The sequence below is a fragment of the Puma concolor genome, chromosome D2 (genome assembly GCF_028749965.1).
Source record: "Puma concolor isolate L17-30 chromosome D2, mPumCon1.1.hap2, whole genome shotgun sequence".
Lineage (NCBI taxonomy): Eukaryota > Metazoa > Chordata > Mammalia > Carnivora > Felidae > Puma > Puma concolor.
Genome location: NC_141677.1, coordinates 5,013,004 through 5,037,426, shown reverse-complemented (window position 1 = coordinate 5,037,426; position 24,423 = coordinate 5,013,004). Strand labels below are relative to the sequence as shown.

Sequence of the window (24,423 nt, the reverse complement as noted above, 5' to 3'; positions counted from 1 at the left end):
TTCAGCCAGGTCACGATCTCGCGGTCCGTGAGTTCGAGCCCCGCGTCGGGCTCTGGGCTGATGGCTCGGAGCCTGGAGCCTGTTTCTGATTCTGTGTCTCCCTCTCTCTCTGCCCCTCCCCCGTTCATGCTCTGTCTCTCTCTGTCCCAAAAAAATAAATAAAAACGTTAAAAAAAAAAAAAATAAAATAAAAAAAAAAAAATAAACAAATAAACCTGAAAAAGAAATATCCTTTGTAGTTCAGTAAAAATAATCGCTGTTAAAAATAATATGATTTCCTCAACTTTATTTTACTTCATATTTTATATATATTTCTTAATGTTTTATTTATTTATTTATTTTGAGAGAGAGAGAGAAAGAGTGGGAGAGAGGCAGAGAGAGAGAGAGAGAGAGAGAGAGAGAGAGAGAGAGAGGAAGACAGAGGGTTGGAAACAGGCTCTGTGCTGACAGCAGAGAGCCCGATGCGGGGCTCAAACTCACAAACTGTGAGATCGTGACCCAGCTGAAGTCAGATATGTAACCAACCAAACCACCCAGCGCCCTATATTTTATATATTTGCAGTGAGGTCTTGTTGTCTTTTTCCTATGCCTGGCCAAATAATGCAAAAGTGCTACAGACATGAATAGATATGTAACTCCTTCAGTTTCTCATCTGGAAAGAGAGCCCCCTCTTGCAGCCCTGCCTCATTGGGTCCCCTGACTGCCTTCCAGGTCACTTCAGTGGACACAGGTGCCAAGACATAGGACAAGTTTCTGAGGATCTCCTCTCCCCAGTTCAGCACTTGCCTCTCCCGAAGGGGCTGAAGAAAGGTTTTGTGCCCTTTCTCTGCAGTTATGTTATGTCTGCAAAGCCAGAGGAGCGTAAATCACACTGAGAACCCAGTCAGGTGCTGTGAGTTCTCTGAAAGCATCGGATGGACCTCCAGCGTCCCCACCACATGCCTGGTAGAGGGCAGCAACAAGTCGAGACTGTGCCGTCATCACAAACCGCTTGTGTTCTATTGCACAAGCTCTTGCGAACCCAGATTAATCCACCAAGGCCATGTAACCCTGGTGGTTAGGAACCGCTAAAAGTTAATAACTTGGATGAGGAAAGGGAGGTCACAGAAAGAGAATTGAGAATAGGATGGAGACAAAAGGTCATCCCTATCCATGGAAAATCTGTAAAGAAAAGGAGGCCACACGTGGGGGGAAAAAAAAAAACACAACACATTCGCTAGCTGTTACATAATACAAAGAATAACCATAATAGGTCTGAATGGCCCTCCCAATTTTCTTCATTTTATCCTTATTATTTACCAGTCATTTGAAAAGGGAGAAAAGGACTTAGTGCTATTCAGTAGGCCTTATTCACGCCTAGAGTCAGGAGGTTTATGAAGCGGTAAGATAAATGCATCATTTTTATTATACGTACACAGAAAAAAGTACTCGTAACCTAATTTGGGGAGAATTCACTTAATATTCTAACGGAATCACTCATCTCTGCAGCCTCTTAGTCCATAGTCCTCTTTTAAAAGCCATTGTTACAAGCGCAGAAAAATTACCAGTATGTGTTAGCCCCGAAGTGAAGGTCAGCTGAAGTGTCATAACAGTATTTATTTAAATCGGCGGTCCAACCGAAATGAAACGTGACGGCAAATTAGTTCTGAACTTCCACGAGAAAGGCAATGTGTACTCAGAGAAACAATTATGGCATTAATTTGCTATCGTTGTAGGTAAGAAAAGAAGCAGGCATTTGAGGGTCTTGAGTTCTTCCCTCGTTACCATTCTCTCTCCACTCCTGTGATTTGTGTAAAAATGTGTGGGAAAGCACCAGTTTCTACTATTGTAGCTACAGGTGCAAATCCTAAGCAGTGTATTGTATTGTGACCCTTTTGCATGACTGTGCAGAAGGCTTGGTAGTGTGGAAATGTGTGATGCCTTTATGAACTTGCCTGATCTTGAGGGGGACACATTTCTAAGGTAAAAATGATGGAGCTCGCTGATCCAGCTCATTTTGCATTTGTGGGTTCCTCTAATGACGTGCCGTGTTAAGCAAGTACAGAATGCCCGTCTGAGCCAGCCGATCGAGGTTTGCGTCGTCAGCGATAAGCCCTATCAATAGCAGGTCTCCTTGATATCACACTTCACTTCCTCCAGAAAAACTCAGAATGCCAGCCAAATCATGAGAAAATATCGTATGCATTCTCAAAGATCATTAGAGACTAACTATTTAGAACTTGGGACACGTTCCCATGATATCCGTATACAATGTGACAGGTGTCCACCACACGCGTATAAAGTTGACACTACAAGTTCCTTAAAACTTAAGTGTTGGGGCGCCTGGGTGGCGCAGTCGGTTGAGCGGCCGACTTCAGCCAGGTCACGATCTCACATCTCACGGTCCGTGAGTTTGAGCCCCGCGTCGGGCTCTGGGCTGATGGCTCAGAGCCTGGAGCCTGTTTCCGATTCTGTGTCTCCCTCTCTCTCTGCCCCTCCCCCGTTCATGCTCTGTCTCTCTCTGTCCCAAAAATAAATAAAAAACGTTGAAAAAAAAAATTAAAAAAAAAAAAAAAAAAAAAAAAAAAAAACTTAAGTGTTGTTGGGGCGCCTGGGTGGCGCAGTCGGTTAAGCGTCCGACTTCAGCCAGGTCACGATCTCGCGGTCCGGGAGTTCGAGCCCCGCGTCGGGCTCTGGGCTGATGGCTCAGAGCCTGGAGCCTGTTTCCGATTCTGTGTCTCCCTCTCTCTCTGCCCCTCCCCCGTTCATGCTCTGTCTCTCTCTGTCCCAAAAATAAATAAACGTTGAAAAAAAAAAAAATTTAAAAAAAAAAAAAAACTTTCGTGTTGTGACCAGAGTTGGTAACTCCTGGGCCGCGCAACAGAGAAATGAGGCAGGACTAAAAATCAAAGGCACAGGCAAGGTTTCTTGGGGGTTCCCGCTCAAGTGGAAAGGAGGCGCGGCACCGACAGCGAAGCGTTAAGAGGCCCTGCTCATAGAGAGGAAGTTGGCACTCGGGTAGGTACCTACTCAGGTCCGGCATGCTAATGAGGGAAAGGGGGAAAAAATGCTCCATCCTGATTGGTTGGAAGGGCCTTCCTCTGATTGGTTGATACTGGCAGACAACTCCAGCTCATTGGTGCTTTCTGGAGCCAGGTCCTCGGTTTTATAGTCCCCGAGCTCCTGTATGGGGCCAAACCGTGGCTGCTTCCTGGGTCGGCTGTGGGAGAGAAGGGGCTGAACAATAACAGCCCACGGAAAGTGGCCCAGGTACGCAGTGTTTTGCACTTGGGGCTTGTTCCTGTCTCCCTGTCTCCATATGATCATCACCTTGGTAATTAACATCTCTGTAGACTTACCTATACATTTGTTTTAATGTTTGTTTATTTTTGAGAGAGAAAGAGTGCGAGCGGGGGCGGGGCAGAGAGAGAGCACACACACAGAATCCAAAGCAGGCTCTGGGCTCTGAGCTCAAACCCACGAAACATGAGATCATGACCTGAGCCGAAGTCGGCCGCTTAACCAACTGAGCCACCACGGCGCCCCTGTATAGACTTACCTATAAAATTCATTTTAAAATATTGTTGCCTGGCTCCATATCCCAAGATTTTATCAACTCTGTTTTTAACTCAGCCATAATTCTGATAGGAATCCTGGATGGGAGGGAGCCTCAGGTTTATTACAGTCCATGGTGCAGTGCATTCGTAGTTCTGTTTTGGACGTGGAGACGTACCTTTGCTGTCTGCTATCTCGGAGGTGCATTGGGGGTCTCCTGTTTGCGCCGTTTGCATAACCAGAAGCTGAGAGCAAGACGCCCTTAAATGAAAGGCTCTGGTAGTATTTCCTGAAATAGGAGCTTCGGGAGATAGGGATTGGAGGTGGGCTGGGGAAGAGGACCCCAAAGGAGGTAAAGGGAAGCCATGGATACCTGGGCTTTCTGCAAAGTGTCCATCTCAGACATTTGGGATTCCAGAACCATCAAGCTGCAAGTGAGCCTCATAGACCTGTCTAGTGCAAACCCTTCGTTTTGCCGAAAAGAGACAGTCTTGCTCAAGTTAGTGCCGGACCGATCCCTGGCCACTTCCTTTATTGTATGTATCCCTGGAACCCTGGGAGGGTGGCATTGGCGGCAGTCTTCCTGCCACACACTGCATTTTACTGTCTTTACATTCTTTGGCCCACCGTGATCATGACCATGTGGCCCCTGTCCCTTAAGTTCACACAGAATCCTTCAGGGACCAAGGGAAACATATGAATGGGAGTACACAGCAAAGGTTCGGAGTTCAGAAGTAAAATCTGCCCCCTGGTGTTTATTTGAGCCCTAATCCTTCTGTGCCCGGCTGAGTCTTCCCACTGATTGCTTTAAGATTATGATGGAGATTGATTTTAAAGTTAAGATCAAACTCCCCCTTATTTCTTTCGATGTTTTCACCCATATATTGAGCATGACCTATAAGAAAAGTCTTGGGGTAGAAAAGAGATTTTTCTATCTCGGGGGAAATCTTGGGCCGTCTTTTGCTTAGAACCGTAGGCCATGGCAAACAGAGTCCCCAGGTAGATGGAATGCATTCTGCCATACTGGGCATTTTCTCAGGGGGCAACAGGATGAGGGATGAGGGTACTTCCCAGAGGCCTGAGTTACTGGAAGAGAGAGGCAGGAGGGGTGGTCATTTTCGCCGATTTTGTTTCCCCTGCACCTCACCTCCCCACCTTGGGAAGCTATGATGTGCCATCTGGACCACCCTGGTCTACAGTCAGAAACAAAAGACTGGGGCAGAGATTCTAACATGTGGTTGTAGGAGAGCAGAAGGAAATCACTTTGCACTGAGATGAGAGAGAACTTCCACAAACAACTAGCCCCTGATGGCCGTCCATTTACAGGAAGGAAATACCTATTCTGGCACAAATAAAGCTGGGTTTGCGTGCCTGCCTTTGTTGGCAATCATCTGTATTTTCTAAAGCAAAATAATAATCATGGATATGTTAATTAACTTTCTGTTGTAGAGAAACAGCACTGGCGGAAAAATCAATTCCTTTCTTCCCATTTTTTTCATGGCAATATATATTTATTTAGGTCTTTATTTTAGAAAAAGAAAATTCATCTCAGACTATGTGAAGACGATTTCGCTTTAACTAAAAATCCTTATTGGCCAGCACATTTCGAGCCAACAGTGGGTAGCATATCCTCATTCATCTTTGGTAAATACTACTCCGATGTTTGAATGTTTAAAAAATTATCTTTTAGGCATTAACATTCACTCACTCTGGATCCTTTTATTTAACTGGGGCTCATCCTTGCATTGCCACATCGTAGGCAGAAGGCATAAGAGCTTAACTACAGGAGTCACACTCTGGATGCAAATGTGTAATAAAATACCGTATTATTTAAATATACTTCAAGTTTTATGTTTGCCTTTGTTTTTCCAATATCAGAATATTACAAAAACTGCAGACACAGAATCGGATTGTAAAAAGACAACAAGTCCAAACACCTGGCCCGTATGCCTGAGTCTTTGTGACCTTGGCTAAATCACTTAGCGTCTGTGGGCTTAGTTTGTTTTTTTAGTTTTTAAAAAGGCAGAGGTTGGGTTAGGTGAGCTCCCAATAACGTTGATCCAGATTTTGAACCACCGTTAGTATCGTCAAACTCTTAGATAAAAGTATCTGTAAGGTTGGGCGATTCTCTATTATCTTGTTTAAAAGGAAATTCAGTTTTTTGGAGCGGGTATAAATATGCCTTGATGTGAGACTCTCACAAGGGTTCTAGCCCTATTTCTGCTGTTTAATTACTGACACCAACCACTTATCAACCACTGGTCCACCCCCTGGCAAATAGAAGTAAAAAATATTTGTTATCCCATCTCCACAGAGAATCGAGGAGGATAAATTAAATGAGAGAAATTTAGAGTCCTTGCAAGAAAGCCTCAATAGAGACTATTTGCATTACTATCATTCTTCTTATGCAGCAGATATGAGAAATGCAATTTTCCTGTGTATTCCTGTTGGCTGTATCTCCTCAAGGAAATGTGTTTGAAAAATAAGTGGAACTATTTAAGGACCAGAGTACTCAAAGAAAAAAAAAAGTCTGTGTTCCTGAAAACCACAATTTTTGAAATCTAGAGAGCAAACTAATGTTATCTCAGATTCCCTGAAGACAAGATTACACTTTCTGGAGAAAATTGACATAATGAAATACTTGATATTCATTAAATTACTTTTAAATTTTTTAGTTCTTTTAAGTTTTTGCCTCTACCGCTGACGGAATACTGACTCTACCAGCAACCTTACCTATATGCCTTACGGCCACATGCATGAGAAAACACCCCTTTTGTTTAGAATTTTGGGAATAGGGTTTCTTATGTTGACAGGGATTCTTGTAAAATGGTTATTTGAAAAACATGATTCTTTCAACAAGAAATAACTCCCTGTTCAAACCTGAAGCTATAAAATGGCCCAGTCTGTTTTCTAATGAAGTCAAAACATGGCAATATATATTTATTATTGGAATATATTTTCCATTTTTAAAGTTTAGTTTATCAAGGAGACTTTTAATAAAGAATTGAATTAATAAGAGATGATTGGTGGCTTGATTATAGATTTAAGAAAGACTATTCATTTTTTATTTGGGTGGCTAAGCTTATTTAACTCCAAACATTTGAGAATCAGGGGAATAAGGACAGGTACCTACTAACTGTTTTTACATATACAAATATAGCACTATAGTACAAGCTCAAACCACGTTTATTTTAAATGTGCAATGTACGGGGTGCCTGGGTGGCTCGGTCAGTTAAGCATCTGACTTCGGCTCAGGTCATGATCTCACAGTCCGTGAGTTGGAGCCCCGTGTGTGTGCTGACCGCTCAGAGCCTGGAGCCTGTTTCAGATTCTGTGTCTCCCTCTCTCTCTGCCCCTCCCCTGTTCATGGTCTGTCTCTCTCTGTCTCAAAAATAAATAAACGTTAAAAAAAAAATTTTAATGTGCAATGTTGTTCGTCCAGTTTCCAATTCCACTTTCTCTCTATAAAGTGACTTTTCTGGCTAAATTTCTATTTATTTTATCAGACCTATAAATTACTCAGTGAACCAAGCTTTCTGAAATCAGGAACTATTTCTGCCTAAATTCTGCACACCAAATTAAGTGTTTATTGAGTAGACGACCAGCATCATATCTTGGGTATACCATAGACCAGGTATACGTTTGTGCTTAAGGCTCACTTTCTGAAAGTTCTTCTCTTATCTGAAACCTTCTTTAAAAGCGTTTTAATTATTTCTGTAGGTATTTATAGATTGCAATGCTCTTGGATCACATAAATCTTTTTTAAAAATGATTCCTAGGCATGTATCTGGACATTTAAGTAAAGATTCGGACACACTATAAAATTCACTCTTATTAAGTGTGTATTGGTTGATACTCCTAGAAAGGCCTAAATGTTGAAGAAATCAGGTCTTGGAAATACAAAGTCATTGGCAGAGCTGGAACCACGAGTCATTAACTTTTGTCGGTATGCCAGGATGCTCTCCTGTTATTTTTAAGGCCGAAGTAGACACTGTCTGATTGAATCTCATCTTACCTAGTGAAGTTATGGAATGAGAAACGTAGTCCTAGGTGAGAGTCTGGGTGTTTGCTGAAACATTTCATTTTTATAGGTTTCCCAAGATGTAAGAAAATGAAACTCAACAAGAAACAAAATATACCCAATAGCCGTTGAGCTCAGGCAAAGCCTTGGCAACTAATTTGCATGTGGATTCGAAGACACTAAGACTTTCTTTGTTTTTTCTTGGAGACTCTTAGAGCAGACTTCTGAAGCAATGTGGGTTATAGATGGGTGGAGCTAAGGCAGAGAGGGCCACATTAGCCTTTTGTTCTGCAGGCTCTTAATTACTGGCTTTTGTAACCCATCCAGAACTATCGTTATGTTCCTTTGAATCCTAGAGGCTTACTTTAAAAATGCACATAATATTGTCTGCTGAGCTATTACTGTTGTTCTAATAACAAGATGATGACAAAATTTTAAATTCCATACATTTTTGTACTGGGTAGAATCCTCATACGTGGTTTCTGAGAGAGAGAGAGAGAGAGAGAGAGAGAGAGAGAGAGAGAGAGAGAGAGGGAGGGAGGGAGGGAAGGAGAGGGAGAGAGAGGGAGAGAGGGAGGAGAGAAGGAGGGAGATTGATTTACTTCTTCATAATGACAGTCAGTCATAAGGTGTAGAACCCAATTCTGTTGTTTTGAGATGATGACAGGATTGATTCATGAATATAAGGCAACAATGGGAAAACAAATGTGGTAAATGCTGGGGGACACTGGATTCTTACTCCATGGCTTTGTGGAAGCTGGTAATACCAGAAGAGATGGAGAAATGAAGATGGTTATTGTCTATTTCCTAAGGAAAGTGAACATAATATCATAAAAGTATGTAGCTTTATATATAGAGAGAGAGGTTGAGATTCTTCTCGGACCGTTCTGTTTCTAGACTGTGCTTCTGTGCCTTGGTCTCATCATTTTTACACCTGCTGCTTTACATTTTCATTGTTTTTGGAACTTCTTGGTGTATAGGTAGAAATGAAAAGAAGAGGTGAACATGTAGACAACTGTGTCCCTCGTTATCAGTTCTTTTTTTTTTTTTTTTTTAAGAAAAAGTTTAGTATTTCACCATTTAAAGAGTACCCTGTACAGATTAGCAGTTGTGAATTCTAATCACCCAGAGCCCCAGCTAAAGAACATGGTCAGGACTGTTTGAGAAATGATATGTTATCTCTGTCTCCTTCACCCAACACAACTTATTGTATATACAATTCATTGTATAGTTATTTTTGTGTTGTAGGGTTTTGTAAGCTCCCTGACACATGCAAAAAAGACATGTCGCTATTTGCACTTTTCTGAGAAGAGAACCCATAGATTTCACCCCATACTAAAATAATGCTAACAATCTCCTTTTGAAAAAATAGTTTCTCAACCTGAGTTGAGAACCAGTAGAAAAGAGACTTCGTATACCTTTGTAGATTTTAAGCAACTAAACGTGGAGAACTTTGTGTCTTACTGATATGAATTTCCCCCTAGCATCTGGCCGTTGTCCCTTTCATAAGCACTACGGCACAGATGAATTTTAGAATTGCACAGGGGTGCGTGGGTGGCTCAGTCGGTTGAGCGACTGACTTCAGCTCAGGTCATGATCTCACAGTTTGTGAGTTCGAGCCCCACGTCGGGCTCTGTGGTAACAGCTAGGAACCTGGAGCCTGCTTCAGATTCTGTGTCTCCCTCTCTCTCTGCCCCTTCCCCACTCCTGCTCTGTCTCTCTCTCTGTCTCCGAAATAAAGATTTAAAAAAAAAAAAATTTTAATGATTAAAAAAAAATGAATTGCACAAAGCTTGGCCTTGTTCCTTGGACCTGTATCCCATTAAGAACTTGGGTTCTACGCCGACTTCCTTCAGGCAAAAGAAGTTTAGTTAATAGAACAACAACCATTGATTTAACCAATTTAGTCTCCTTTCCCACTAAAACTTTTACCAATTCATTAACAAGCAGAACAGAGTTGATGGATTCAAATTATCTTCAGATAATCTGAGTAAAAAGAAAGAATGAAAATGTCTCTCCAAGTTATGAGCAAGAGGAGTTGCCTGAAGAAGCTAAGTCATCTGTAGTTTAACTTTCTTATACGGGTTCCTTCTAGTGGTGATTTCCACATTAAAAAAGAAGTTATTAATCCAAAAAGTTATTCAAAAAAGAAAAGTAGACAGGGTCTCTGTGATGCAGATGTAACTCTTGTCCATAAAGAGTAATCTGAATGAAAAATAAATACATATAGAATATTAAGCAACTAATATTCCCTTGGTGGGAAAGAAAAAAAAAAAAAAAACCACTGTGATGGCATTCCCACTTTGTTTGGCCTCCCTGAGAATCAGAACCTGGCATGAATAGAATGGAATAGAACATCAGGAGTATATTATCCAAAGGCCCCTCAAAATGTATCTCACCAACCACCAGATAAAAATCACCCTACTAGGTAGTATTTTAACAAGTCACCAAGCAATATTGGCAAAGTAATTAGCAAAGATGAACAAAGTATGATGACAGTGACAGTGTTGCCAATCTCTTTTCATTAAAACATGAAATATTTGGGGCGCCTGGGTGGCGCAGTCGGTTAAGTGTCCGACTTCAGCCAGGTCACGATCTCGCGGTCCGGGAGTTCGAGCCCCGCGTTGGGCTCTGGGCTGATGGCTCGGAGCCTGGAGCCTGTTTCCGATTCTGTGTCTCCCTCTCTCTCTGCCCCTCCCCCGTTCATGCTCTGTCTCTCTCTGTCCCAAAAATAAATAAACGTTGAAAAAAAAATTTAAAAAAAAAATAAATAAAATAAAACATGAAATATTTTATGTAATGGTAGTTGTGCTTACAGTGTGTGGAACAGTGTATGTTTAAGTGGATTGTGATGGCTACAGAGAAAATATCTGCTATTTAACATGAGATGTAATACGTCCATCCCATTAATGAAAATACCATCCATAATTAATCAAATAGTAAGCATAAAGTCAAGAGGATTTTGCTGTAGAAATTTCAACACAAAATAGCCACCTATGACTTCTGCATTCTCCGTGTGTGTGTGTGTGTGTGTGTGTGTGTGTGTGTGTGTGTTTTAGCAACATTGCCTTTTTTTTTTTTTTTTTCAAGCTGTGTTAGCCATTACAGAACTAGTGGTCATTTCAAAGGGTCTAGGGTCCAAGGGCAGGAGGCCAGACCACGTTGTGAGAGGCCCCAACACTCTTGGCACGAACACATCCCCCTGAGACTCATCAGGCAGCCACTGATGTCCCAGGACCATTTTAACCCACCCCAAAATGTTTCTATGGTTTCTGCAGTTCCTGAGGCTTCTCGGTTGGACCTATAACCCTCTACCCTTGCTGTGAATCAGAATCGCTGAGGGAGCTTGAAAAAAATACAGATATTTGGGTCCTGTTTGCAAAGATTTCAGAATCACTCGGTGTGTGGTGGGACTCAGATGAAATGGTTCCTGACGTATGCCCAGGAGGTTCCAACAAAGGGCTGAAGTTCACATGCGTAGATGTGTCACCAGCCTAACTTTACAGAGCCCAAGTGTAAGAGTCCAAAAGTATCTTAAGGAGCTGTGAGAACACCACACTGTAAATATATAAAATGTTATCAAAATAGCCTGAGTTTACCCTCTTCATATCTGAGTTTCTCAATCCAGCAGGCACATAGGATATTATTCAAAAACAGTCTCCTTAAGAATCTGACTATCTGGCCCGCCAGGAAATGCTTGACCACATAGAAACTGTCACAGGGTCTGATCCCAACAGATGTCCTTGGAAAGCACCTGTTGAAGTGAACTCTGCCCTTTAAATGGGATGGAGTTTTAATTTTCCAGAAGTAGTGGGCCCGTTGGAATGCTAGAAATGCCCATTTGCTGCTTATGTCCATTCTAGTAAACCACCTCCTGAACTGTGAAGCTAATCTCCTGGTTGTGTCGATAATGAGAGAAGTCTACAGATGCCCTCAGGATTGGCCAGCTGCCTCGTCTATAGGGGTTTATTAGAGGGAGCTGAGTTCATGTAACCAGCCGGTCGTGAAAACCAGGTTGTCTCGAGAGTCTGTCAAGAATTGTTCGAATCTGGGACTGTGGCGGTAGATTGGAGAACGTTAAAATGTCACCTAGAAACCTCACCTTCCTCCCAAGTGGAGAGTCTAATGTGTGTTCGATTACAAGGGAGGAGCTAAAGTGTTACACGGCTTGATGCCAAACACGCCTTCGGGTGGCTGTGTCCAAAACCTGACAGAAACGAGCAGTGCCCGTGTCCCCGTCCCAAAGGTGTATCATCATGTCTATGTATAGCGTGGACCGAGCCAGGGACCGCCCGGCCGAAGGTCACGGGTTACGCATAGCTGTGCAAATACTTGATTACTGAGACAGCTGTATCACTCCCTGACCTGACATCAGTGAGACATTAATGACATGACTGTTACGCCTTCCTGCCCTTTCTAAAAATAGTAGGGCCTCTGACAAGAAGATATTTTGAGCGTCTCGTCAGGGGAAGCCTATCCTGGCCGCTCGCATGGGTCAGATCAGCACGGGGCACAGTTAGACTTTGGGAGCACAGCCCTCGCTTCTCCTAAAGATAAAGGCCCTGGGACTCCCGGCTCAGAAGCCGTGGGTACACATAAACGGAGGAGGACACTTTTTAGGAATGTGAATGGGCTTCCGAAACCCTCCGTTTCGGACATTCGCACCCCCGTCCTCAGCTTTTCGGATCTGTTTTCATAAACCCCGGCTGTGATGTCGCTCCAGGGACCTCGGTGATCTTGCCGCTTTCAGTGGATACTAACGGGAGCCGCTGGCAGCCTGTGGATAAGGGCGACTAATGAGAAACTGCCGTCCCCCAGCGGGACGGCCAAAACCAAACCCAGCAAAACCAAAAATCCCCAAGCAAAACCAAAAAAGAACCGCCCCAGCCATCCGTGCTCACAGGAAGACGCGCAGGAAAGCACTGCGATGTGACTTTGGTCTGGTAATCGGATTTATCGGTCACATGACTGGCAGGCACCAGGTACCTGGTCCCATTCTCCTCTGACCCACAAGTGCAAATCTTGGTTACTTTGCACCACTGGGACCAAAACATTATGATGGTGAGGACACAGAGACTCTAAAAGCAAAGATGGAATCTGAGCAGGTAAACCCTGTGCCACAGGCCTGTCAACCCGGGGCGGTCGTGTGTGGTTCTCGTGTTTGCACCTCTAAGAAATTTCCGTTTTTTCGCATCAAAAAATCCAGATACGAAGCCGAAGCCGCTTTCTTCGCCAACCTGAAGCTGTCTGACTTCAACATCATCGACACCCTTGGAGTCGGGGGCTTCGGACGAGTGGAGCTGGTAGGTGACTCTTCTTTATGTGCTCTTGAGAGCCCCTCTCCCTCCTGTATCTGTGCTCCTCGATTAAGACCTCTCTCTGCTCTGCTCTCTCCTCGTTAAGTATGATCGTTCCCGAATCGCGACCATACGCTTTCGTGTCAGTCCGTCCGAGTAGCCAGCAGTTACCGTGAGCTGTATATGATGTAGACTAGCAGTGAAATCATCAATCCACTTCTTTAGAAAATCGTCTTCCTAGGAAATGAGAGGTAAACACGTTAACATAACGAGGAGCCATAAAGTGCTTTCTATCCAGCTGATACTCTCTGGCCTCTACTTCCTTAGTTCTGAACGGGGCTCACCAACTTAGTCATGTGCCCTAACACATGTACACACACACACATATATACGTATATACGCATATACGTATATACGTATATATGTTATATATAGATATATACATAATATAACACGTATATATGTTTCATTTCCTTTATGTATATTTAAATTTACATTTTAGGGGCGCCTGGGTGGCGCAGTCGGTTAAGTGTCTGACTTCAGCCAGGTCACGATCTCGCGGTCCGGGAGTTCGAGCCCCGCGTCAGGCTCTGGGCTGATGGCTCAGAGCCTGGAACCTGTTTCCGATTCTGTGTCTCCCTCTCTCTCTGCCCCTCCCCCGTTCATGCTCCATCTCTCTCTGTCCCAAAAATAAATAAACGTTGAAAAAAAAAATTTAAATTTACATTTTAATTATTGTAGCTAGGGTGCGTGATTAAGTGAGTGAGCACTGTTCGCAACTAAGGAAGGAAATAAATGAGTCAAATCTATTTATCCTCTATTTATCATCTATCTGATTAAAGATCTTTACCAGTGCTTTAAGACTTTAAAAATCACATAAATGATGTAGTAATTCTGTGATTCTGGATTTTCAAGCACCTAGTCAGGTTATAGGGACTGTGTTTAATATAATCATATTAGATAACACGGTTTGAATATTTCACACCCATTCATGTCATACAGGTAAGTGTCAGGGTGATGAGGACACATTGGTGCAAGGTTGTTCGTTAAACACGTTGAGTGAATGTGGCGTGAACCGAATGAAAGCGTACTCTGTTGTGCCTTTGAAATACGCATTTAAGAACTGATGTATTACAACATAAACTGGAAAAAAAATGTATTCTGGTGACTGAGTTGCTGCATTCCAAGACTGTGTGGGTAGAAACCCTATTTGGGAGGCAGATTCATTTTCACCTCCCTGCTGCATGGAGGCGTCCCTGATACCAGAAACCAGTACAGTATGTTAGGAACTCCCTGTAGAGTGCAGTAAACAGTTCCTGTTGCCATCAGGGGACTAGAAATCCCCTTCCATCAAAGTAGACTGAGCCAGTGCTGTCTCCGATGTTTGTCCATTTGTGCCGTAGTTGGGATTTCTGGCTTTGACAGGCAGGAAAAAATGGTATTTACCTAAACATTAGACAAGACAACTTTGGAACCATAGTGTATTTCATTGAACTTGCGCTATGCTTCCGTTAACACTGGTTGGAGACACCATAGTTATACGGCTTCTGATTTGACTGCTGATTCATAGTGAGATTTTAGGTTACAGGAATACAAATTAAGGGCCCGGGAAAACTTGTTTTTCTGAATTCTGCCAGTTAACGTGGTCTTAGTTTTCTTTTTTCAAGAACTTTGATTTTGCGACGAAATATAACTGTTCGTAGAGCTAGTGAAGATTTATTACCGGTGTTCTATTTTACTGGGGGTGTTGGGACGTATAAACAGGTCAGGGGGTAGAGCTCCCTGCCAGGAAGAGCTTATGGTCTGGTGTGTTTATTTACTGAGCTGCGCATGTCTCAACCCCTTTTTGAATGAGGCACTATAAAGGACAGAATTCCTAGAATTTGATTTTCTGACTTGTAGTTTCTTAAATATATTTTTTCAAAGACCGTGGACAAATTGTTGTTTTCGTTAACATTTACATTACAAATGTGTGGCCTCCTGGAGGTCTGAGAATTTCAAGTTGGGGACCTTAAGTTACCAGTGAGATATTTTAGGAAATATAGGAGTTTACTTAGGATGTTTCAAATACTGAAAATTGTTCATAGACACTGAAACCCACTTTATGCTAAACAATTGAATGCCAAGCTGACAATAGAAAACCTCTAGAAAGCTCCGTCAAAAATGTTTGAGGAAGCACAACTAACCAGAAAATTAGAGATGGTACACACACACACACACACACACAATATGTATCCCAGGAGAGACAGTCAAGTGTAGTTCAGTCTAATTTTCTTCTCCTCCTGGATAATTACATTTTACTCTTCTACACAGATGTTTATAGGCTAATGAACGCCATAACCTCAGGAATTAATTTGAGTTGGAGCCCAGTTTATAAAAACATTAGATATGCCCGTAAATGATAAATCCCTAATAGGCCCCGAGGCACAACCACATATATTACAAAAGAGGCACATGTTTTTAACCTCTGAAGCGACATGACGATCTTGTGTCATTTTGCACTTCCCCCCAAAAATACCGTAGGAGCATCTGAATACCCAGACTGTCTTGACTGTTCAGTGTGGCCTGGCCTTGCAGGTGATCCCTGTTGCCCTACCATCCACTGCCTCCTCCCTGCCTGGTAATACTAGTTATTGTGTGTGGAACATATTCTTCGCTGTGATTTTTCATTTTTTACACATACTCAGTGAAGCCAGAATTTGAGGAGTGTGGCCTCAACACTCTGACTGTAATTACACGTACTGTGGTCCTAGCGTGTGGTGAATCACCGTGAACCATGGCTCAGGAGACAGTAGTGAATCTTTCGAGCAGTACCCACACCATTCATAGTTCAGAGGAGGAGAAGGCAGAGCCCAGTTCTGCTGTGATGATAGAACTCTCCACTCTCTCCTGAGAATGACGTATGCAAGAAAATTCTATCACTCTCATAGAGCAAAAAGGGTAAGCGATAGCACCTTCACATGGATTCATGTCACGTACGTATGTGCTCAGTACTGTACCAAGTGTATAAAGTGGATATCTTGAACCTACCAATCCTTAGTTCAGCAATGATGTTGATCAGGTAAATAACAAGATAAAAAATATACCACATTACACTTTAATTTCATAATAATATTTTTAAAAATTTTCCCAGGTATAGATTGTAAGAATGTAAACTCTTAGGTTGAGTGTAAAGAATTAAATTTGAGTTTTTGAACGCCATTTCCCGGTAGAACTAAGTTAGGAGTTTTCTTATTTGACACACGGATTAGGTTTGTGTTATTTTGCATAGTGACGCTCTTCAGAGCCTTCTTAGCATTTCTTCATTTTTATTTTTTACATCAATTTAGGTGAGTTTAGATGCAGGAGGATATTTCCGGCAGGAGAATTGCTAAATAGTTGACTGCCAGTGTTTGTAGAGGAGAACGTAATTTTGCCACAAAACAGAACTCAGCTATTTGTTCAGTGATGAGGTCAGAAGCTTGAAGAAACTGTCTTATATGCATGAGAATTCTGTTCTAAAGCTATTAAGTCTATTTCATAAATACCTTTAGCGTAACTGATTTTAATGAGTTGAATATCAGACGTGTCCGTTCACAGCTATTACCTTTGGGAAGCCATCCATACTGCTTTCCTTTCTGTTATCTAGCAGAAACCACATTTTCTGACCATTTTTTTTTTTTTTTTTTTGAAGAATGGGCCTTCTCATTTGTTCAGTGCTGCCTGTTTATCTTCCAGAAGACCACATTCCATTTATAAGTACTTTCAGCAAAAGAACCCTGCTTTTTTATAGATGATTTACTCATTAAAGCAGGAAGCTCTGCTGGAAGATACCTTGGTAATCCTCTTAATTTACCAGGCATGACTGCAAAACAAGGAGAATGAATTTACAGTCACAAATGAAAATTAGCTCTGTTGCTCTATGGTCACGTTCCTGATTTCCTCTACTTTTCCTCTTGTCAGAGGGCTGCTGGCTTTTCAGAATAGATTTGGATTTTGGAACCTGGCCATGCTGATGTGGTTGCTCTGGATAGTAGATATTTAATCTTTGTATGCAACAATCCAGAGCCTCCAAAAGTGGAGAAAATGGACGCAGACATGGAAGATGTAATCTCTGTCTTCTTGGATTGTTTTCTGTCTATATCATTTATTCCATATTTATGCAGCGGGTTGTCTGCTGGGACATACACAGTGTGAAGTAAAATAGCCATTGCCTCTAGGGACTCTGTTTACTGGGAAGGACAGTCATGGAAACGAATAAATAATCCAATAATCAAAGTATGGAGCAGCCTGTGGTTGGTGCTTGGGAGAGCAAGACATCTTGGAGGAAGTGGCATTTGTAAGACAGGAGAGTTAGCGCCTCTACGTGAAGACCCTGAAGCTTTCCAGTACACTCTTATAAAATGCAACAACTGCAGGGTAGTTGATCGACAAACTGATATTAGTGATGTTTTTTAACGAACATTACTTCCTTACTAAAGTAAGCCTTTCATTTGAACGCTGCTTTGTGATCTTCAAACTGGCCCACATCCAGTATCTAATTTTACCTTTATGAGGCATGATCTGCTTTTACCAGAAGGAAGTCAGGATTAATGCATAGAAGGAGCCTAGGACCCCGCAGTCAGTGAAAGGGCTGCTGTTACGGCCCAGAGCTACCTATTTGGTTTTTAACTTGAGGTTTTTTCTGTCCTTCTGGCTTCTCAATTATAACACCAACAGCAGCCACCGCAATGCGATTGAACCAATGTTGTCACGTATCCACCTTCGTTTTGAAAAGAAGAAAGATGTCTTCTTGAATTCTAGAACCTGTAATAGACATAAATGTGGAACAGACGCTGTGATCACCCACTGTTCACATCTGCTTCTGTCAAACCTTCAGAGGCTCTTCCTTCTCCGAATCTTTTGCTGTTCTTACTTCAGCGGTTAAAATGTCTCTGCAGAAACAATGGTGACGACAAAATCAGACATTATAATGTAGTAGCAAAAGCTAGAGCTCCGGAATCAGACCTTCTGGATTCAGATTTTAGCAGCTGTGTATGCTCTGCCATTTGCTCAGGAGTCACTAGCTTCCGAGCCTCAGTTTCGCCATCTCCAAAATGAGGATAATAGTAGGCTTTGAGCCACCCAAGGTCACAAAGACTAAACGAGTTAACGCCCCCACATAGCGTCGCACATCCTAGGTCAGTAAGTGGTGCGATGTTACTGCTGTTAAATTATTATTAAAATATGCTAATGATAGCTGTTTATCATTCCCAGCTATACCCACAGGAAGAGAAGGGAAGGGAATAATTTTACTCTTTTTTCCTCCCTTGCTCTGCCGAGTCCCGACAGTACAAACGTTTCTCAGCCATAAGAAAGAGCCTGAGGTCTTCAAATGACCCCAGTAATAGTGTCTATCAAATCCTCCCCCCAACCTCGAATGCTCCTTACTTTGGGACCGGTCATGAGTGGAGGCGGGACACGATTTCCAGTCTTGCTCACGCTGAGCCTTCACATGCCCCAAGTCTCTTGCGCTTATCTGTCTTCTCGGTTGTAAAGGGCCAGCTCTTAACCTCTCGACGGGAAATAGTTTCAGGTGCCATCCGCTGAATCCTATCCAGTGTCTCCGCAGCCTTCTTAAACCACGGAACCCTGACCGGGCCTAATGGGGGCCTGGCTCTTGCCAAGTGGACCACACAGGTCACCTCTCCTCTGTTCTGTGACCCAGCACAGGAGGGGGCAATGTGGCAGAAGTCACAGGCCACACCCCACACAGGTCACAGGGCCATAAGGATCCGTGGCACTCTTGTGGCCTTTTTGCCAGCTGCGTGGCTCCGGGCCAGGCCTGGAGGGCTGTGTCCACCAAGGCAAAACGAACGGATGATTAAGCAAGAAATTAGGCGATAAATCCGTTGCTCTGTCAGCAGAGTTCTGTTTCATCGTTACGAAAGGCGAACAGCTTAACTCCAAAGGGAAACCCCACGTAAGACGAAAACATTTCGAGAGCTTCCTGACTGCCAAGCCACACGGCAGTGAAATAGAATAGCTGTGGGATCGCCGGGTGGCATTGCCACTTGTGGCCACGGTGATTTAGTGCAGAGGATGCCTGGGGAAACCCTCCTGCCCTCTGTGACCCCGAGTGAGCGCGGACTCTCCACTCCTTGACAACTCCCAGCCTGCCTCATTTTAATGCTTTTCCCTCGCCAGTACTCGAGTCGGTTTATTATGAAAGAGGCCCTCCGCATGGTAGATTTATTCTTCAAAAGGATATAAATGGACACACGTGATTTAGTGTGATACATTTCTCCCTTCTCATAAAAAAGAAAGTAAGAGTAACACGTATAAAAAGTAACATATGACATCCTTTAGTATTGTATTAACTTCTAAATTATGCAGAAAGGTTCTCGGTGTTTCAGAAAGTGGGAGACCATTTGGAGCTGATTGCGTAGAAGAGGCCACAAGAAAACAAAGACTGAAGCCAGGGCTTAGGGACTAGGTTGGGCTTTAAGGGAGCAGCTGGGGAAAAGGCCATTCGAGGCAAAGGTTACAACACAGAGGGCCACGTGTCTTCACAGGCCACAGAAGCGAGTGGCAGACTCGCTCAGGGGGTGTGTGAAGGAAGCGGTAAGAGGTGCCCGTAGCCCTTCAGTTGGGGGGTCGCTGTGTTCTGTTCTGAAAGGAGGTTAGATGTGAAAGCACTGGGCATTTTTGGGGCATGAGGTCAAGTACTGAAAACATATAAAACACAGACTCAGCTCTCAGCTACCACCTGTGAATAAAAGAATATGCTATAACGTGACTCGACAGGCTATTTTTAGGTGGGGCCACTGCCAAAGTAAACATCATCATGTCTCTTCTGAATAAGGTAGTTTGCTTTGTGCCAAGATGTAGTGTGTGTCCCTGACAATTTCACATCAACACTGTCCAAGAGGAATCCCATTCATGAGAAGGAAAAACCCTCCCTTTGTCTATGTTAGTAATGTTGAAAATAGCCAGGCCTTTAAAATGAAATGGTTGATCTTGTTTTGTGGGGAAGAAACAGGAAATAGTCATTCTGCATGTTTCAGTGTAGTTCGTCAACTGTACACATTTAATTTATTGCCAATTCATTCTTGTCCCTCGTCTTAATATCCCCCGTTGTCATTTACATATACAACATTCTAGCTTGAGTATTGAGCTCTGAGATCAGGAGCTTCTGGGGGTCGGATGGCTTGGTTCTTAGCCCCTGACGCCAGCCAGCCTTACAAGTTCATGGTAAGAGCAGAGAGACCATCAAGACCCAAAAGGAATCAAAATAAGCTCAACCAAAGGGAGCCGCTGTGTGACCGTGGCTCCAATTCTACCTCCATTTGGACAGAGTGGTTTAAATGTTTAACGGGACTGGTTTCCGTAAATTAAGTTAGCATGAGCAAAAAAATACTAAATATATGTCAAACTGGCTTAACTACATTTGAAATGTATTATATTTATGCAAAATCTTGTGAAAAGTTTCAAGTGTAAAAACGAGGAAGGAGTCACCCTATTTATTTAATATCAGAAAGGGTGACGTTCAAGTATAACATTTATCAAGATATGAAGATCCAATTATAAACCTTCTGATGAAGATTCTTCCAGTATGTAACAGAAACATTATGACATTACTTATGCCCTGTGTCTCAAAAGTATGACGAGAACACAAACATTTTCATGAATTAAGCTGATCACATCTCAGAGAATTGAATTTTGCAATATGTGATTCTGTTTCATATCCACTCATTTTAAAGCTTCACAGAGTCAATAAAGGAAAGAAATTGAAGTGTCAACTTGTGAGTTTCAGCTCCATCTATGTGAAATTTGAGGTTATAAGTGTGCTTTAAGTATTAGAGTAAGTTGAATTATGTGACATATTTTAGTGATCAATTTAGAAACGTGTAGGCAAGTTTGAAAACTTGCAGCACTACTCAATACATATGCATGAGATTAGGCACAGATATGGAATATTGGTTGGGGAGAGAAAATATTTGATAATTTGATGAGGGAAAGTAATTTTTTTTTCGCTCATCTCTCTACCCACCTCCCCTCTGGCAGCCAATTCGTTCTCTGTATTTAAGAGTCTGTGTTGCTATTGTTGTTTGCTTGTTTTTATTCTTAGATTTAAGTTTAACCATATGCTATTTGTCTTTCTCTGACTTATTTCATTTAGCATAATGCACCCTAGGTTCATTCCTGGTGTAGGAAATAACAAGACCCCATTCTTTTCTATGGCTGAGTAATATTCCTGTGTGTGCGTGTGTGTGCACGCGCGAGCATCTATACACACGCCACATCCTCTTTATCCATTCCTCTGTCGATGAACGCTTGGGCTGCTTCCATATCTTGGCTCTTGTAAGTGATGCCACAATAAACATAGGGGTGCATGTATCTTTTTGAAGAAGCGTTTCTGTGCACTTTGGGTAAATACCCAGTAGTGGAACTCTTTATTGGATTATATATCTGTTTTTAATCTTTTGAGGGACCGCCATACTGTTTTCCACAGTGGCTGTACCAATTTGCATTCCCACCAACAGTGCGTGAGGGTTCCTTTTTCCCTACATCCTCACCAACACCTGTTGTTTCCCATTTGTGATACCAGCCATTCTGACAGGTGGGAGGTGATACCTCACTGTGGTTTTGATTTGTTTTTCCCTGCTGATGAGTGATGTTGGGCATCTTTTCATGTGTCTGTTGGGCACCGTGTGTCTTCTTTTGAAAAACGTTTGAATTCTCTATTTTTTAATCCGACTGGTTTTCGGTGTTGAGTTGCAGAAGTTCTTTATGTACTTTGGATGTTAACCCTTCACTGGAGATGTCATTTGCAAATATCTTCCCCCATTCAGTAGGCCGCCTTTTTGTTTTGTTGATGGTTTCCTTCACTGTGCAGAAGCTTTTTATTTTGGTGTAGTGCCAATAGTTTATTTTTGCTTTCGTTTCTCTTGCCTGAGGAACCTACCTAGAAAAATCTTGCTAAGGGTATCGTCCATGAGATTACTGCCCATGTTTACTTTTAAGGGTTTTATGGTTTCTGCTCTCACATTTAGGCCTTTAATCCATTTATTTTTGTGTATGGTGTGAGAAAGTGGCCCACTTTCATTCTTTTGCATGTAGTTGCCCAGTTTTCCCAACACCATTTATTGAAAAAACTGTCTTCCCCATTGTATATTCTTGCCTTATTTGTGATAGATTAATTGGCCACATAAGCACAGGTTTGTTTCTAGACTCTGTTCCATTCCATTGATCTATGTGTCTGTTTTTGTGCGCCTGATGAGGGAGAATAATTTAAAGTTTCTCATATCAATTTTAGTAATCACTACAAGATGAAATAAGGTTTATTTTATGCAGGTTCTATACACAAGAGAAAATGGTATATTTTTGTTTATTTTTTTTAACATTTATTTATTTTTGAGAGACAGAGCATGAGCTGAGGAGGGGCAGAGAGAGAGGGAGACACAGAATCTGAAGCGGGCTCCAGGCTCCGAGCTGTCAGCACAGAACCTGACGCGGGGCTCGAACTTACGAACTGTGAGATCATGACCTGAGCTGAAGTCGGATGCTTAACCGACTGAGCCACCCAAGCGCCCCATGAGAAGATGGTATATTTGAATTGCACATTTCAGTAAACAGTATTGATTCAATATAGGTAGATTTTTTTTTAGTCCAAATGAATCAGTGTTAATTCCTTAATAAGAGAAATCACAAGTATTCTTTGATTTCCAAGTGATTTCTATAAAATAGTCCAACCATTTGTTCATGTTGTAATTAAAAATAGGAGGTATGATTTTCTTTTCCTGATCTTCCTTTAAACTGAAAGTTAAATGTCTGTTTTGAAAACTATCTCCTCTGTGAAAATAGTCTTAACTTGGCTTTTGACCAATTTGAATTTAATAATATAAATATATCCTGATATTTCTTCTCATTAGCTGTAGAACTGAATGTTAAGTCTGAAGGCAGAGTACAAACCAAATAGGACTATCGACATGTTTGATGAAGGGTTGAGGTGAACACGAGAAGGAAAATAAAGATGGGGAGAAGAGAGACCGTCTCTTGATCGTCACTTGTGCAAATGGCAGAGGAAAATGTATACATAATATAAGCTCTTTTTTGCCCTGCTCCTTTGGTATGGTATAGAAAATGGTGTAATTGTCTCACTTAGAAATAAGTTTTACGTGTAAAATCACTTACCATAAAATTGTGTAATGATGTCATGTCTCTGTCCCTCCTGTCTGAAAAGGTCTTTGACTCTGGCATCTGTGTGAACTCATAATCCATCCCTCGCATTCTCTGTGTCCCCTGGCTATGTGTCACACAGGCTGTGACAAGTCCCTTATGCCCTCCTCCCTTGTGCATCCTTTGGAACAAACTTAAGATTCATTCTTAAGTTTGGACGCCAAGGAAAAGGACATGTATGATGTTATTGTGCAGAGAGAGAGGTGAGGGATAACTTTTTGAGCATCTAGAACGAAAAGTTTTAACCACAGGAATTCTTCTATCTGGATTACTTACAAAGCTATTTCCTCCCGGTTTAAAAAGAACTGAAAATAAGAGATCATTTTACGCTGGACCACGTAACATGGGTTGTGTGATTAAAAGTGTGCTGTTTTATTTGGAGAAAATATTAGCCATTCCTATTTTGTCACTATCCAGCTACTAAAGTTAGGATGGCCCTGCCCAGATTTCTTTAGGCCTTAGAGCCTGTCTTGATGCTCTTCTTGGGAAAGCCACCGCCATTTTTATCCAGTGCATAGTCTTTGAAAATTAGTAACATGGGGTTGAGAGAACAGAGAAAGAGAAACCACCTCTCAGCCAAAGATGTATGTCCCATAAACTCAAGGTCATGCTTCCAGAGTGAACCAGCATGTTTTCTGAAGCTTACCTTTGTCTTACTTGGGAACTTTCCCCTTTTCCTTTGTCCCAGGCTACTGGCCCATGTTTGTTGGGCTGCTTCCATAAGGTTAATTATAATTAACATCCTTTAAAAATGCATATCCAGGGGCACTTGGGTGGCTTGGTTGAGTGCTCTACTCTTGATCTTGGCTCAGGTCATGATCCCAGGGTCGTGGAATCGAGCCCCACGTGAGGCTCTGTGCTGAGCGTGGAAACTGCTTGGGATTCTCTCCCTCTACCCCTCTCCCCTGCTGTCTATAAAATACAATAAAAAGTAAAATAAAATAAATGCATATTCATTATGTCAAATTGCAGATGCATAGAGTTTCCCAGCTGGAAAGAGCCCTCGTATTTAATAGAGTTAAGGCCTTTCCTGAGGCCCCGAAGTTACATAATTAATCATAAACATGAACCATACAGGGCTCAACCCTGGGGATCCTGCATGAGCTTACCTAAGCTCACTTCATCACCTCTGTTCCATGGCATTAGTGTAACTAACTGAGGGCATTAAGGGAATCACTTTTTTCCTGTTGCACTTGGAAATGTAATTTGCACCCGTTACAGAGGAATTTTGCATAATAAGCCATGTAATACTGTCAGTTTCAGCCTTAATTTAAGAACTCATTTTAAAGGTTTTTTTATTACTTATTTTGAGAGACAGAGAGAGAGCATTAGCAGAGGAGGCACAAAGAGAGAGAGGGGGAGAGAGGGAGA

General features: G+C 42.2%; 1 protein-coding gene across 7 annotated transcripts in view; it reads left to right on the top strand.

Moving 5' to 3' along the window:
* Window positions 1–24,423, top strand: part of PRKG1 (protein kinase cGMP-dependent 1) — a 1,267,967-nt gene that overhangs the window by 1,205,715 nt on the left and 37,829 nt on the right. For 6 of the 7 annotated variants that reach the window (XM_086679490.1, XM_086679489.1, XM_086679491.1 and 3 more), the window contains one exon: window positions 12,762–12,858. In XM_086679490.1, the coding sequence (XP_086535616.1) occupies window positions 12,762–12,858 (97 nt within the window). Of the gene's footprint in view, window positions 1–12,033; window positions 12,661–12,761; window positions 12,859–24,423 lie in introns of those variants that run through there. The other variant, XM_086679495.1, reaches the window with a different exon arrangement.